Genomic DNA, 16750 nt, shown 5'->3' with positions numbered 1-16750 from the left:
ATAGCGTCACTGCACGTGTTTGCTACATTTTGTGTAGCTAAGTACAGTCTTGCATTGTGTACTTACGGTATAAATTAGGTTTAAGACAATTGCATTAGGTTAGTCCTAATTACTGTACTTAATTATAGAATAATACCCGTAAAACACTCACTAGAAGGACACAGAATAGGTACAGCAAGAACCCTATCTACTTCATAAAAAAGGTACCGGGAAGTATGTATGAGTGTGTGTGTGTGTGAGAGAGAGAGCGGAAGAGAGCGAGAGAGCGCACGTGCGTGCGCGTGTGTGTTCATGGCAACATAGTAACAGTTACAGCAGGCTGTTTTTACAATTTGACATCGCATCTGTAACGTCAAACACCTATTTTATAGTTTATTAATTAATGTATCAGCTAATAATAATCAAAAAAATTGAAAAAATATTTTTGAGTGTTTGAATATAAAACAAAGGTTCACAAGCTACTGACCTCAATTTCTTCAACTCCGATCATAAACTACTATGAAGTTTGAGAGCAGCATTACATGCAGAATGAGGCTAGAATAGGTTGAGTTTGTGGCTCAGAAAATTAGGATGGTAGAGTGGTTAGTTTGTATTAGGTTGTTATAGGTTGTGACAGGATCAGGAAACAGGTATTTGGCTTCAGTCCACTCAATCCAGTAGTGGACAACGTTGTGGAACTCTCACATAGAAATACATACAAAAGTATAGGACAACCCTTCAAATGAGTTGATTTGGCTATTTCAGCCAAACCCGTTGCTGACAGGTGTATAAAATCGAGCACACAGCATGCATTCTCCATAGACAAACATTGCCAGTAGAATGGCCATATTGAAGAGCTCAGTGACTATCAACGATGTCACCTTTCTAACAAGTCAGTACGTTAATTTTCTGCCCTGCTAGAGCTGCCCCTGTCAACTGTAAGTGCTGTTATTGTGAAGTGGAAACGCCTTGGACCAACAACGGCTCAGCCGAGAAGTAAAGCTCACAGAATGGGACCGCCGAGTGCTGAAGAGCGTAAAAATTGTCTGTCCTCGGTTGCAACACTCACTACGAGTTCCGAACTGCCTCTGGAAGTAACATCAGCACAAGAACTGTTCGTCAGGAGCTTCATGAAATGGGTTTCCATGGCCAAGCAGCCGCACACAAACCTAGAGTGTGGAGGCTTTTATAGCAGCAAAGGGGGACCTACTCCATATTTAATACCCATGAATTTGTTATGAGATGTTCAACGAGCAGGTATCCGTATACCTTTTGGTCACGTAGTGTAGCTATATTGTGTATGACAGGCATGTCATGTATTAGTAGGGCTAACATTTTGTTTTCCTCTCTCTCCTCTTTCCTCTCTCTCCTCCTTCCAATATTTTCAGGTTAACGTTAAAACATGAAATGTAATGAGACACCTCAACTCGTCTGGCTCTGGTAGGCCTTGGCCCAGGCATGGGCTTTACCTGCTCCACTGGTTCTCCCATAACTACGTCATATTCGACAACAATGGGGACCTGCTGGCGCCGTACACCCCCAAAAGGAAGGAGTTCGGCTTCCATCGCTCCGATAACCGACTCGAGTGTGACGGCTACTGTTGGCAACTGCTTCCCAACCAGAACTTTCCGTACTATGAGATGGGCAACCTGAATACCCCAGGGGCAGATGACTTGCCATCATACGTTACGCAGAACTACGAAGAACACCATGATGACAGCAGTATGGACTGTATCATCATCAACCTTCACCCCGACCCAACATGAGGATGTGAGGACCTTTGATCGCCAGAAGACCTATCGGATCATTAGGGATTTGGTCAGGCTCATCTGTAATCTGGAGCTGGGGGAGCTGCTAAGGCAAGCTGGGTACCTGGTGCCCAGACCGATTATGTTTGTCAAAGCAGTCAAGCGGCAAGAAACTCCAGCTCGAAGCCACACCACCATTTATCAACCAGCTGTCAGCCAACCTGACCGGGTCAACATCAAGGGGCCATCAACATCAAGAGTCCCAGGCCAACACCATCAAGGGAGTCTGTGATTGACATGCCACATGACTCAATGCCTCGTAAGAGCAAAGGAAACATGCGGACACAGAGTCATGTTTCTGTCAGTATCCCTGAGAACAGAGACTCCCATAAGCCTCGGCCGGAGAGGCGATGCTGTGTCATTCTGTAGACTGGGGCAAAGAGAGTCAAAAGAGTTGTGCTACTTCTTCTTACAGGATGAATTGGGAAAATAACCGTGGACATCATTTATTGCGGTGCTCCTGTGAGTAAGTTTACTGTGCAATACTATTGTAATTACTCATTATTGTTACACTGTAGCTACAGCAGTGACCCTTAACCCTAAGTAACTTTTTAAACAATTATTTAGAATAAAGTAATTGTTTTATTCAAAAGGATTTATTTCAACATACAATCACTTTTTAATATGTGTAGATTTCTTATAGATTATAATCAACCTCTATACTTCTAGTCTAAAGAAAACTACAACACAGCCCAGTTACCTGGTTTGGAACAGAATACAGAACCTGTTCCTGGTTTGGAACAGAATACAGAACTTGTTCCTGGTTTGGAACAGGTTTGGAACAGAATACAGAACCAGTTCCTGGTTTGGAACAGAATACATAACTTGTTCCTGGTTTGGAACAGAATACATAACTTGTTCCTGGTTTGGAACAGGGTTGGAACAGAATACAGAACCTGTTCCAACAAGACTGTTGGTCCAACACCCAAAACAGTTGGGCTAAGCCAATAGGTCCAAACCGCTTCTCAAAATAACTGTGATATGTTGAAGGTATACATGGTTTGTTTACAAAGACTCAAATGACATCAAAAATATAAGTATGGAGTAATACAACCTTACATTTTAGATGAAGCTTTTCGATAGGTGTATCCAAGTCAAATGATATACTCTTGTAAATTATATGTTAACGGTTCAGTGAAATGTCTGCAAACTTTTTTGTCACTTTTGGTTATCATTGCAATACATATTTTTTCAAAGGCCTTTTATTTACCTAAATCCCAAGGGGGATTCCCCTAGCTAGACCTTTAGGATGCCCAAGGATTAGAAACATTTGTACAAGAAATTAATTTGTTCCATATGTTGTACTGGGCTTAATGTGATGTCTCAAGGTATTTTTTGTAACTATTTTACATGAAATAGAATATTTGTTATCTATTGTCTATGAATTTCTACTGTCTATTAATTTCAGGGTGGTTACATTTCTTCAGTCCTATCCCTCGGGTTTTTACCAAACAGTAGTGGGGTACCCAGTTTGTTATTATTTGAACCACAGATTGCCCTTTAATAATCGTAATTCTCTTTCACTAATGCAACTGTACATAGTTGATTTTCTGTAAAACCAAGGCCAATAGTTTATCAAATTTCCCCAGTCTTGTAACAGCTCTGTTCTAAATGGTTAAACAGCTTCTTGTTTAGATTCAAATGACTAAAGGGCTCTATTAAATTCATATCGGCTTAGTTCAGCGTTACAGCATGATCGAAATTTGAGGGCAAATTTCAGCGGAGACCGCGCGTTCACGGTAAACTCGGCATATGTGGTCTCAATGGGAAATTACCTTTACATTTCTATCTCGCAATCTGTAACTCTTCAGCGACACAGATTGAATAGAGCCCTACGGTAAATTGCTCAGATAAAAAGCTGATTAAAAAAGTAAGACCATTTTTTCCCCACCTTTATTTAACCAGGTAGGCCAGTTGAGAACAAGTTCTCATTTATAACTGCGACCTGGCCAAGATAAAGCAAAGCAAACCACAAACCGACGCCACACCTTATAGTTAAGACGTTTGTTGAATGCAGAAAGAGATGAGTAAAATGGTTTTACCAGCTGGTACAAAAGTTTTACAAACTGGTACAAAGTGTCAACGTAGACTCATTATGAAGCATTCATTCAGAATGTGAATTTGTTAGAAATCACAAGCCAACTGTTGATAAAAGGGAATAAGTCACCATTAGTGCCTTAGCGATCAAAGAAAGCATACATTAAATCGACCCATCTATTTCCCACTCTTTATTCTCTTCGCTTAAAGATAGCACTGAGAACTATTGACCAGTCAGAACATACTGTAGTTCCTTGATTGTGCCTGTGTTATAGTTCCCAGGTGTGGGATGCTATAGGGAGATATGTAATGAAGAGAAATAGAGAATTAGCTTCTTTAACTTGGTTTCTATTCCAATGCATTTATTAAAGTTTCTCATATTCAAAATGTGTGTTTAATTCAAAATCATCTCATTACACTGTATATTGCAGAAAACGACACGTTTACATTCATTTTGTCACGCCCTGACCTTAGAGATCCTTATTATTCTCTATGTTTTGTTAGGTCAGGGTGTGACTCTGGTGGAAAAGTCTGTTTTCTATTTCTTTGTTTTTGGCCGAGTGTGGTTCCCAATCAGAGGTAGCTGTCTATCATTGTCTCTGATTGGGGATCATATATAAGTTGTCATTTTCTTTGTGGGATCTTGTTTTCTGCTTAGTGTCTGTGCCTGACAGAACTGTGTGCTTTTCGTTTTCACATTTGTTATTTTGTTTGAGTGTTTTTTGAATATTAAAATCATGAATACTTTCCACGCTGCGTCTTGGTCCACTCTTCATTCAACAAACGAGAGCCGTTATACATTTAAAGAGTTTCACATATTTATTCTCATATCAATTGAATTCCCTTTTTCACAAGCAGTAGTTTATAACTGTAACGATGTACGCTGAGAGTCGGGAAGTAAGTTCAGGGAGTGAACACATTTAAATAATTAAACAAAACAAGAAACACAAAGAGCGCACTGACATGAAACAGGAACAATGACGACTGGGGAAGAAACCAAAGGCAGAGACATAGAAAGGGCAGGTAATCAAGGAGATGGAGTCCAGGTGAGTGTCATTATGCGTGTAACGATGGTGACAGGTGTGCGCCATTATGAGCATCCTGGTGACCTAGAGACCGGAGAGGGAGCACACGTGACAATAACTACTGTGTATCTTTGTGTGTATCACACCTGCTGTGATTTATACAAGCTCAAAGTTCAATGATTACGTCAACGATGGTCTATTTATAGACGGTTTACAATTACACTCTGTTACAGTGTCAGAAGGTGGTCCGTCTCGATTTCTCAAATCACATTGTTTCATAATAACCTCATCTCCATTCCGTTTTTATTGAATATGTAGTTTAATGTCACCAATAAACGGGACTAGAAACTTGTACAGTAACAAGAACTGTCATAGTGAAAAGTTCAGCTGACCTGGACAGGGAGACTGTTGGGAACTTCATCTTTCAGGTCAGACACTCTGAAACACAGCAGTACTTAGACCAACTTTTATCCATTTAGCAGCAGACATAATCACAACTTTTAAATCAGAAAGGAACCTGTAAATATGTCTAAAAAGTTGCAAACCAGGTCTAATGGCACTTGGCAGTGCCCTGTACCGTCTAATAAAACGTATCTTATCAATTAGTCTGTCACAATGGGCAGTGCACACGTCAGATGGTATGCTGTTGAACACCTTCCCATATCTTCCATACATCAAAATTTGATGTCGTTTTCCCGTGCTTCAATCTTCATATTTAATATGTAGATTGAAGCACGGGAAAACGACCCACCTAACCACGTTGCGTTGGCTGATGTGAACGTCACCCTCCTGGATGAGAATGACAACAGTCCTCAATTTAAGAGCTCCAGGTACGAGGGCAAGGTCTTCAAGAACCAAACGGTGGGGATGTTGGTTACCCAGGTGAGATGGTTTCTAACCTTGCACCTCAATTCGTCACTGTGTTTGGTAAAGTGCTTTTTGTCCGAGGCATTTGCAACGTGGGAAACACATGATAGCCTTTTTCATCAGCTGATGTCACCACACATATCCACAGGAACACGACTGTAAACAGGAAACAACGGTACTGCTTTGTCACCACATGCATTTTATGCCATGTGATTGGTAGGTTTTATGACATTGTGATTGGTAGGTTGAAGCAGCAGATCTGGATGCTGGTGCTAATGGACAGGTCAAGTACTCAATAGAGTTTGGGAACCTGGAAGGATTTTTCTCCATCGATGAAAACACAGGCGAGATAAAGCTGGAAAAGAACATTCCTCTGGAGGAGAACAAGGTCCTTCAGTTCCCTCTCTATGTGGCAGAAAGAGATGGTGAGTCTAGGTACAGTCTCTGTCTACAGAACTTGAAGGCACTGTCATGCAAACCATTTTGTTGAGCGCATTGTAGTGTGGAATTAATCTGAACGTAAAGTTGACAAAATATGTAAATGAACCCAAGCAACTCAAGAAAACATACTATAACCTAGTAGTCATAGCATATATACACTGTAGACTAGAAGAATATGAGAGGAATAGTGTATATCTACAGGAGGCTAGTCAGTCAACAGCTGGAGATTTGGTTATGGGTTCCCACATTTTTTTTGGGGCCCAAAGTGACTGTGGATGTTCTCCTCCTGTCCTGTAGGGGGTGGAATTTCTCATTCCTCCGCGGTGCTGGTGGAGATCCTGGCACCTGGAGATTCCAAACCCATGTTCATCTTGAGCACCTACCGTGGGAGCATAGAGGAAGAGACGGATCCAGGGGCTGTGATTGTCAAGGTGAACTTCCCCAGATCCATTCAATTCTACTTAATCTGAAAAAACAACCAGATCGATCCTATAACATTTTTGTCACCCCAAATACAGGTGACCTTCCTAGCAGTAACTACAGTAGTTTCCGTGACGCTTCAGGCCCTGACAGACGCCGACAAGTTTGCCATCGACTCCAAAGGTGTTTTTATCTCTAAGGTCAAACTGGACTATGAGACCCAAAGGAACTACTCAGATCTCAATCTCGGATGGCACAAGCAGCGATGAGGCAACCATCGTGGTGCTAGTGATTGACATCAATGACAACAGCCCCGTGTTTGGCACCAGCTCTGTGACACACCCTGTCCCGGAGGATACAGAGGTAGGGGCCAGCCTCACTGCCATGACCGCCAGGGACGCGGACGATGGCTTCAACAGGGAGCTCCGCTATGCCCTCTGGGGAGGCGAGGGGAAGTTCACTATCGACCCCAAAATGGGGATGGTGTCCCTGGCTGGGGCGCTGGACAGAGAGACCAAAGCCGAGTTCAGCCTGGAGGTGGTGGCTCAGGATCAAGGTCGTCCAGCTCTCTCCCTCTACCGCCACCCTGCTCATTCAAGTATCTGACGTCAACGACAACGTTCCAAGTTTCTCCAAGACAGAATATGAGGTTGAGGTCTTAGAAACACAGTCTGTGGGAACGACACTGGTCACCCTAGAAGCGGTGGACCTTGACGAAGGCACAAACGGCGTATTGACCTATAGTATATTTCAGCAAGACCCTCCCTCGACCGTGGCGCTCTTCCAGCTGGACTCTTCCCCTGGGGTACTGCGGCTGGCTCAGGCCTTGGACTATGGAGCAGTGAAGGTGTACAACCTAATGGTACAGGCTGCAGATGGGGGGACCCCGTCCCTCGTTGGGAATGGATCAGTGGTGGTGAGGGTGACAGATGTGAACAACAACCCGCCTCAGTTCAGCGCAGAGCGCTACGATGTCGCCGTCTCTGAGAACCTGGCCAGCGGAGCGGCTGTCGTGACCCTGGAGGTCACCGACGTGGATGAGGTCAGAGAAATGAGACCGTCATTATCATCAGGAGATCGATTATATTTTGTTATGATGGTAACAATATCTTGGACATTACTATCTACATTGAGATGAGGGATATATCTGCACGACATGAAGACTATTGGCTATATATAATATTGGTATATCGATTACGGTTTATCAATGACTATATATATATATCAATGACAATATATATAATCGATGAAAATATATAATGGTGATACATAATGGTGTTTATCATGACGATATCAACAATCTGAAAATATTACAATACATCCATCCCACGAATACATTTCTGACGAACCTAGGAATGATAAGCCGACACGCACCATTAACATATCTCTGGGTTATCCTTTTAGGGTGGATTCTCGAGTGGTCACTTTGTATTTACAAGTGATACCTTCAACATAAACAAACAAGGTGGTTGTGTCCCTGAAGAGTGACGTCACCTTGGACAGAGAGACAAAGGATAACTACGTTTTACAGGTATACCACATCATGTCAAACAGCATGTGCTTCAGCTGCGTCTCTCATAAGATCTACACCCAAATATAGGCCCCAATAACAGTCGGGTCTACTTCCATAAATGTAATCCATGTGGAGGAGGGAACATTTTTCATATCTTAACGATGGGCAAGGACGCAGCTGGAGGAGAATCTCTCTCTTCCTATCAGCCTGACCTTAACTCTACCCCACCTAGACGCCAAAGTAAACATTGTCTTTGCTCATGTTGTTAAGTCATATAGGTGATAAAAATGTACAATGTGGATAGGCAAATGCAGGCTGGTAATTTGACTTAAGATGCTCAGTGAGACCACGTAGGTCAGCAACGTTATGCGTTGGAGTCAACAATGTTACGTTTTGTCAACTACGTTACCTGTTAAGATCTTACCCCTCTCACTGTGTTCAGGTGGTGGCGGTGGACAAAGATGGGCTGAACGCCACAGCCCAGCATAACATCACCGTTCTGAACTACAATGACAACACACCCCAGTTCCCTACTCTTCCAGACCCCATCCCACCATGACTGGGAATACATATATGCATCTGTTAGTCACAGATACAGTACTTGGGTTAGAAAACCAGTCAGTATCTGGTGTGACCACCATTTGCCTCATTGCGCGACATCTTCGCATAAAGTTCATCAGGCAGTTGATTTTGGTCTGTGGATTGTTGTCTCACTCTTCAATGACTGTGCGAAGATGCTGGACATTGGCTGGACCTGGAACATGCTGTCGTACACGTCGATCCAGAGCATCCCAAACATGCTCAATGGTGAGTATGCTGGCCATGGAAGAACTGGGACATTTTCAGATTCCAGGAATTGAGTACAGACCCTGGTGACATGGGGCTGTGCATTATCATGCTGAAACATGCAGTGATGCTTGAAACATGCAGTGGATGTAGTGGATGTATATAAATAAATTTGCCAACATCTCAAAGCATAGCCAAGGTGATTTGTCCACACTGATGCTGACATGGAGGCGCATGAAAATATAGCCAAACGTTTAATAACATAAATAGGCCTAAAGGCAGTGATGTTTGACAAATATCATTTAAGATAATTAACGTAAAGGCTCGTTCTGTTGACATACTCAAGGCACAGTTCGTTCAGATCAAATGGTCACAAGAGCTGCTAGAAAGGCCAGTGCCTGTTGCGCACCAGACACGTCAACCACCTTGAAATCTGAACAGAGGTAATCAGCATTTTATAACTAAAACTTCATGGTTTAAAACCTGGAGGTTTTAAGTCATTTTGAGGCATGTCTTACCTTGCTCCAAAGTAGCCTAGCGAAAATCAGAACATGAAATGTTGAGGGATTTTTATAAACAGTTCCTTATACCATTGAGCAGCATTTCTAGCATGTTCTACTGGGTTTCTATTAATTTCATTTCAGTTTCCAGCAGCCCAAGACAATCCTAGTTATACTAGCAACCAATGCTAATTGCATCTTTAGATCTCCCCTCTTCCTAAATGTTAATATCGGTCACATAGAACCACTGACGTACTGTGCATTTTGAAACATTCGAGTGTAGCCTATACTGCATTGTGCGCAGTGCTGCGCTTACCATGGGCCGGTCCAAAAGCATATTTTGCAGTGGGGGATACGATGATACAATTAGGAACTGATTCTGTGGTGCAAAGCCAGAGCCAGGAAGACAGTAGCTGCTTGGCGCTTTACAGTGGGAAATCAAACTAATCATGGCATATTAACGGGGGGTTCAAATTGACGTGTTTCTAATAACCCCCCGCAAGTTAGCGTGTTAGCATCGGCCTGCTAACTGTCAATCGCCGTGGACCCACATGTTCACTTGGCTACGCATGCCTCTCTCTAATGTCAATATGCCTCGTCCATTACTGTCCTGGTTAGTGATTACTGTCTTATTTCACAGTAGAGCCTCTAGCCCTGCCAAATATGCCTTAACCAACCATGTTGTTCCACCTCCTACATATGCGATGAAATCACCTGGTTTAAACGTCTCTAGAGACTATATCTCTCTCATCATTACTCAATGCCTAGGTTTACCTCTAATGTACTCACATCCTACCTTACCTTTGTCTGTACACTATGCCTTGAATCTATGCTATCATTCCCAGAAACCTGCTCCTTTTACTCTCTGGTCCGAACGTGCTAGACGGCCAGTTCGTAGAGCCTTTAGCCGTACCCTTATCCTACTTCTCCTCTGTTGATGTAGAGGTTAATCCAGGTCCTGCAGTGCCTAGGTCCACTCCCACTCCCCAGGTGCTCTCATTTGTTGACTTCTGTAACCGTAAAAGCCTTGGTTTCATGCATGTTAACATAGAAGCCTACTCCCTAAGTTGGTTTTACTCACTGCTTTAGCACACTCTACCAACCTGAATGTCTTAGTCGTGTCTGAATCCTGGCTTAGGAAAACCACCAAAAACCTTAATCTCCATCGCTAACTATAACATTTTCCGCCCAGATAGAACTGCCAAAGGGGGCGATGTTGCAATCTACTGCAAAGATAGCCTGCAGAGTTCTGTATTACTATCCAAGTCTGTACCCAAACAATTTGAGCATCTACTTCTAAAAATTTATCTTTCCAGAAACAAGTCTCTCACTGTTGCCGCTTGCTATAGACCTCCCTCTGCCCCCAGCTGTGCCCTCGATACCATATGTGAATTGATTGCCCCCCATCTATCTTCTGAGCTCGTGCTACTAGGTGACCTAAACTGGGACATGCTTAACACCCCGGCCATCCTACAATCCAAGCTTGATACCCTCAATCTCACACACATGATCAATTAACCTACCAGGTACAACTCCAAATCAGTAAACACGGGCACCCTCATAGACATCATCCTAACCAACCTACCCTCCAAATACACCTCTGCTGTCTTCAACCAGGATCTCAGCAATCACTGCCTCATTGCCTGCATCCGTAATGGGTCTGCGACCAAACGACTCTCCTTCCAGACTCAAATTAAGCATCTCCAATCCAAAAGAAATCTAGAATTGGCTTCCTATATCGCAACAAAGCATCCTTCACTCGTGCTGCCAAACATACCCAAGTAAAACTGACCATCCTACCGATCCTCGACTTCGGTGATGTCATCTATAAAATAGCCTCCAACACTCTACTCAACAAACTGGATGTAGTCTATCACAGTGCCATCCGTTTTTGTCACCAAAGCCCCATACACTACTCACCATTGCGACCTGTACGCTGTCGTTGGTTGGCCCTCGCTTCATATCTCACCGGTCACCCCGAAAAGACAATTCCTCCTTTGGTCGTCTTTCCTTCCAGTTCTCAGCTGCCAATGACTGGAACGAACTGCAAAAATCTCACAGATCTCACGCACTAGCTTTAAGCACCAGCTGTCAGAGCAGCTCATAGATCACTGCACATAGCCCATCTGTAAACAGCCCCCAGTATCTCTACTTGCACATTCATCTTCTGCACATCTACCATTCCAGTGTTTAATTGCCATATTGTAATTACTTCGCCACCATTGCCTATTTATTGCCTTAACTCCCTTATTTTACCTCATTTGCACTCACTGTATATAGACTTTCTTTTGTTCTACTGTATTATTGACTGTTTTGTTTATTCCATGTGTAACTCTGTGTTGTTGTATGTGTCGAATTGCTGTGCTTTATCTCGGCCAGGTCGCAGTTGTAAATAAGAACTTGTTCTCAACTAGCCTACCTGGTTAAATAAAGGTGAAATTAAGTTCCACAGCTGCCTGAAGGGTCCCTGTGTAAAAGTGGTCTTCAGTAACCCTGTAACAAATCAATACATTTTTACAGAGAGGATGATTATGATAAAATACCATCACACACACACACACCACACTGGTCTCTCAAGACCAGGATTGGGTAACGTTGAGTACACTGCATGTCCTCCTCTCAAGGACAGTTTCAAGACTGTTTCAAAACACTGACCTAGCATTGGGTTGTGCAGGATTTACACCATATGTTAAGATTGTTACGGTATAAAGCAAAACCAGACGGATCAAAATTAAAAACAAGAGCAGAGCTGATAATAGCGGCCATTACTGTCGCAGTCCACCCAAAGACTTCTCTCAAAACTGCTGCAGTCTACGGACCAGGTTTCCCTTGAAAACATACATCCATCTAAATGGGACACGATTGATTTGATAAAGACACGGTTCAATTAAAATGATTGTGGTTCTTCGCAGCAGTGTAACGTGTGGCGGAATAAGTCCGGAAACATTCTAGTAAACCTGACGGGCACGGTGAAGGCTGTAACGGGGGGCACCTTTAAAACAAATCAATCACAACGCTAAATCAATCAGATTGTAATCCAGGATGTGCGAGGACGCTATAGAACAAAATGATCATAGCTCATTTGTGGGTCAGTTCATAATTATTCAGATTACAATTTTTATTCATTGATCCTATAATCGAAAATAAATTAAAAAAAGAAACAAAACAACCAGAAGAAGCAAGAATGACAATAGATTATGGAATGTATTTTCAGTAAATAAAATAAAGCTCCAACTGTTACACCAAGACTGCTTTATTTCACCCACAGATATCGTGTCAAATAAAGCACCATTATATATATATATATATATATAGTTATATATATATATATAGTTTTCATATACACCGCCAGGCAACAACTAGAGAAGATTCTTTACAGAATCAAGTTTCTTGTGGTTCTTTTTTAATGTACAGGTAAACTTAGTTTGGATATTAACCACAGAAAAAAAGCAAGGCAACTTTTTTTTGCCTCTCATCAAGTACAAAACTGGCACAGAGGACACCATTTTATACAGAGTAAAAATGCAATCAAATTAAATTGCATACAGAAGAGACTAAAATTCCTGTAAACCTTTCCCCGTTACAGCAACCTCAAAACAAATAAATCACTTCAAAAAGAACTCGGAAATCGGTAAAAAAAGTAATTATTTTTCGTCCAATGGATCGGCGGCTGTGCATGTTTATAGTCATTTGGGAGCATGCTGTCTAGAGCCTCCTTCTGCCATTGAAGCTGGGGAGGAGTGATTGCGTGACAAACCGGAGCACAAGAACTGATAGAAGCACATCAGCAGAGGCCAACGCAACACACACAGAAAATGGAAAACAAAAACGAAAGGATGAAAACAGGGAAAGAAAAGTGTTAAACGAAAGAGCATAATACACTTAGAGAAAAAAAAAAAAACAGACAAAAAAGATTTTAAAAAAGGGCTCATAGCGCTGAGAGCAATAATGGGGATGTCACGAGGAGGCGGAGCACGGCCCTTTCACAGATAGTTTTGTAACCACGGCGATAGTGGCCTCCACTGTCCTGTAGAGCATTTCCAGGGTGTCCGGAGGCGGGGCAGAGTTCGTCAGAGCCTGCGAGGGGGCGTGGCTACTGCACCCTGGGACCTCTGCCCCCTCTCCTGCCAGGCCCAGGGCAGATGGGAAGGCCAGGTCCTCCGAGGCCAGGGTGGCCGAGCCTCCGCAAGTCTTAGAGCCCGTCTCCCTCGCCTCCTTTGTCTCATCCATTGCCGCCGTTGCTTCCCTCCTCTCTTCCTCCGCCGCTCCTGCCATGGCTGCCTGCTGAGTCTGAGACGACTGCGGCTCCTCCCCTCCCTGTCCGCTGCCGCCATACGACAACTCTCCCGTCTCCGGGAGGGAGGAAGAGGATGATGATGAGGAAGAGGAGGAAGAGGAAGCCTCCATCTTCTCCTCCTTGGGGGAGGCGTCCCCAGGGGGTTGGCTGCAACTGGTGGCAGCGGTAGGATCCGGTGAGGGCGGATCGTGCTCGGTTCCCGGGTCGATGAGGGACGAGGAGTCCCGAGTCTCTGTGTCCGAGGTGCTGGTGGGAGTCAGTGCCTCTTGGTGCTCCGGCTTCAGCTCGACACATGGGGGGAGGGAGGAGGTGGTGGCGGCTGCGCAGGTGGGTCCGGATACGGTCACACCCCCGGTGATGGTGCCGGCGCTGGTTCCTTCCCCGGGGCCGTCGTCGCTACTCATTCGCCGGCGCTTCACTGGGGTGGCGCCCTCCTCCTCCGCTAAAAGACAGAAGAAACTCGGGTGATTAACCTTTACATCTGTGTACAGGTAAGTACTACCATTAGCATTTTCAACTTCAATTCATCATTTCCCAATGAGTTTAAATGACACAGTGTAAGCAGATAACAGGGTTGGACTAAGTGACACCACACATTGGCTACCATCAATGCGTTTCAATTTTTCCAAGTTTGTGACAGTATACTGTATGTGTCGTACCTTTGGCCTTGCGGTCCTTGGCCTCCTGTTCGAGCGCGCTGCGTTGCTGCACACAGGCGCTACACTTGGACAGCAACTCCTGCAGGGCCGGACCCAGAGCCGGGTCCAACGCCTGGGGGGTGTGTATGGACAACATCAACGCCAACGCTCGCAGGTCCTGCAGAGAGGGAGGGAGGGAGGGAGAGGGACAAAAGAACAGTGATTATCTAGTAGAGAAAAGCATTTGAACAGGGAATGACAATCTAGTAAGGCATGACTATGGAATTAACGAGTAAGCATGAATAAGGCCCGAGTAGAGCGTGAAAAAGGGATGAATAGCATGTAAATAGGGCATGAATTGCATTAGAATAAGGCATGAATAGTGCACTAACAGAATGTGAATAAGGCGTGAATAAGGGCGTGAATAAGGGGTACGGACAGCGTTGAGGAGGCCGCTGGTCTTGCTCAGCTCCAGGCGGTGCGAGGCCAGCTCGGGCTGTAGGCTGCGGTACTCGTTCAGCAGGTTGGTCACCAGCAGACTGATCAGGTTGGCGCAGCTGGGGCCTGACAGCACCTGGCTCTGGACCTGAGAGATGACACACACACACACACACACACACACACACACACACACACACACACACACACACACACACACTTACGGTCATGCACTCGAAAGGCCCATCAACATGGCATTTACAAGTAGCAAGGTTAGCCTGAGTCCCAGATCAGATTATGCAGTCTTGCCAACATCATTGCGGTCATTTGAAGTTGACAAGACGGCAAAACAGATCTGGGACTCAGACCAGCATGACACCTTGGTAGAGCATCAACATTGGATGCATACATGAAATGACACGCTATAAAAACAGGCTAAAGCAGAGGCTGTCGGTGTTGAAATAAACAGATGGGTTAGCGGTGGCTCCAAGATGGCTACCTTGTGCAGGAAGCAGGTGAGGAAGGAGTAGGCCATGTTGTTGTTGAGGAAGGTCCTCTCGTCCATCAGGATGCACTTGATGTACTCGCCGAACGCCGGGTCCTCGCACAGAAGCTTCACACACGTCTTAGCCAGGGCCGACTACAGAACAGCACAGCAAGATGTTGGTGACAACGACCAATTATATTTTGTGTGTTACGTGTGTTTGTAGATTTGGATGTGTGTTAAGTGTGTTTTGCAAGTGAGAGAAATAGTACACATTTGTGTCTGAGTATTGTGACTGTATTGGAGTGAGCGTGTTAAAGTGTGTGTGAAAGCGTGTGATATTTACCTGAGACTGGCAAAGCTCCGTCCACAGCTTGGGGAAGAGGGCCAAGTGCAGAGGCAAGCCCTCGTACGCTATCAGGACACCTGGAACCAGAGAGACATGGTCACATTGGTGACACACCAGATACACACACACACACAGCCTTTTTAGTCATTAGATACAGTAACATTACAAACGCATCCCCACACACACACTCACTTAGTTTGACAAGGGTCTCTGTGAACTTCTCGCAGTTGATGGCGACTCGACACAGCAGGTGGATGAACTGGTGGTAGGAGAGAAAGTAGTCTAGGAGCATCCGGTCATACACCTCATCTTTACCCTGAGAGAGAGAGACATGGAAGTTGATGATCCTTCTCAATGAAAGCAGGAACACCACACTAGCGCAAATATACACATGAAATGAACAGACCTTGAAATTGCGAAGAAACATGCATACATAAACCACTTTATTTACTTCAGCTTCCACATATCCAACCATGATTGTAACCAGGTAGGACAGATGGTCTCATCTTAAATGAACCGTTACTTAGCCAGGTGAGCTATCAAGAACAATCTCCCTTACAACAACCTGCGGTGAGATTTCCCGCAAAACATAAACATCCTCTTTAGCACCAAGACCACTGTTCAATCAAACTTGCCATGATCTTGGTGCCAAAGATGGCATTTATGTTAAGAAAATGACAAACTGGCCAAGAGACATGAAGCAGTGGTAGTATTCAGAGACACCACACCTTGCTGGTCTCCACCATGGAAGGCAGGAGGCACATGTTGAGTTCGGGTCTGGGAGGTCGGATGTTGTTCTTGCCTCCCATCAGCTTGATGTTCTCTCTGCAGGGCAGGTAAGGCCCAAAGGACACTGTGTACAAAAGGAGGGTCACATTCAGACAAATACTACCTGGTCTTACGCAAATCTACAGCAACATTTACGCCAATGGGAGATTGTGGACAAAAATACGTTGTTTTTTTGTTGTTGTGACTTTCTAGATATGTGTAGGACAGTTGAGTGACTGCCTCAGGCACGGAGAGGCCAGGACAGTCAAAGACTCCCCCGGTACTCTGGCATGCACTTGGAGAACCAGAGGCTACAGACAGAGCCAGGGTCCTTAGGATAGCATGCTGTGTAGTATTATTCGTCGGCATTGTTTCCCTGATCGCTTGCGTTGGTCCTCGT

At 44.3% G+C, this 16750-nt stretch overlaps 1 protein-coding gene and 1 non-coding gene across 8 annotated transcripts in view; both read right to left on the bottom strand.

The window, feature by feature from the left end:
* Positions 1-12458: 12458 nt before the first annotated feature.
* Positions 12459-16750, bottom strand: part of LOC110486004 (ubiquitin carboxyl-terminal hydrolase 34) — a 57861-nt gene continuing 53569 nt past the window's right edge. For all 7 annotated transcript variants that reach the window (XM_036940653.1, XM_036940657.1, XM_036940655.1 and 4 more), the window contains exons 72-78: positions 16311-16435; positions 15775-15898; positions 15580-15659; positions 15249-15389; positions 14751-14897; positions 14333-14489; positions 12459-14115 (exon numbers count right to left, since the gene is read on the bottom strand). In XM_036940653.1, coding sequence (XP_036796548.1) covers positions 13334-14115; positions 14333-14489; positions 14751-14897; positions 15249-15389; positions 15580-15659; positions 15775-15898; positions 16311-16435 — 1556 coding nt within the window. In that variant the 3' untranslated portion in view covers positions 12459-13333. The remainder of the gene's footprint in view (positions 14116-14332; positions 14490-14750; positions 14898-15248; positions 15390-15579; positions 15660-15774; positions 15899-16310; positions 16436-16750) is intronic.
* Positions 16566-16698, bottom strand: LOC118938611. The gene has a single exon (XR_005035818.1). It is a non-coding gene; the product is annotated as a small nucleolar RNA SNORA44 (small nucleolar RNA).

The sequence above is a fragment of the Oncorhynchus mykiss genome, chromosome 13, assembly GCF_013265735.2.
Source record: "Oncorhynchus mykiss isolate Arlee chromosome 13, USDA_OmykA_1.1, whole genome shotgun sequence".
NCBI classification, from domain to species: domain Eukaryota; kingdom Metazoa; phylum Chordata; class Actinopteri; order Salmoniformes; family Salmonidae; genus Oncorhynchus; species Oncorhynchus mykiss.
The sequence above is the reverse complement of the archived record's forward strand: the minus strand, read 5'-3'. Positions and strand labels throughout refer to the sequence as shown.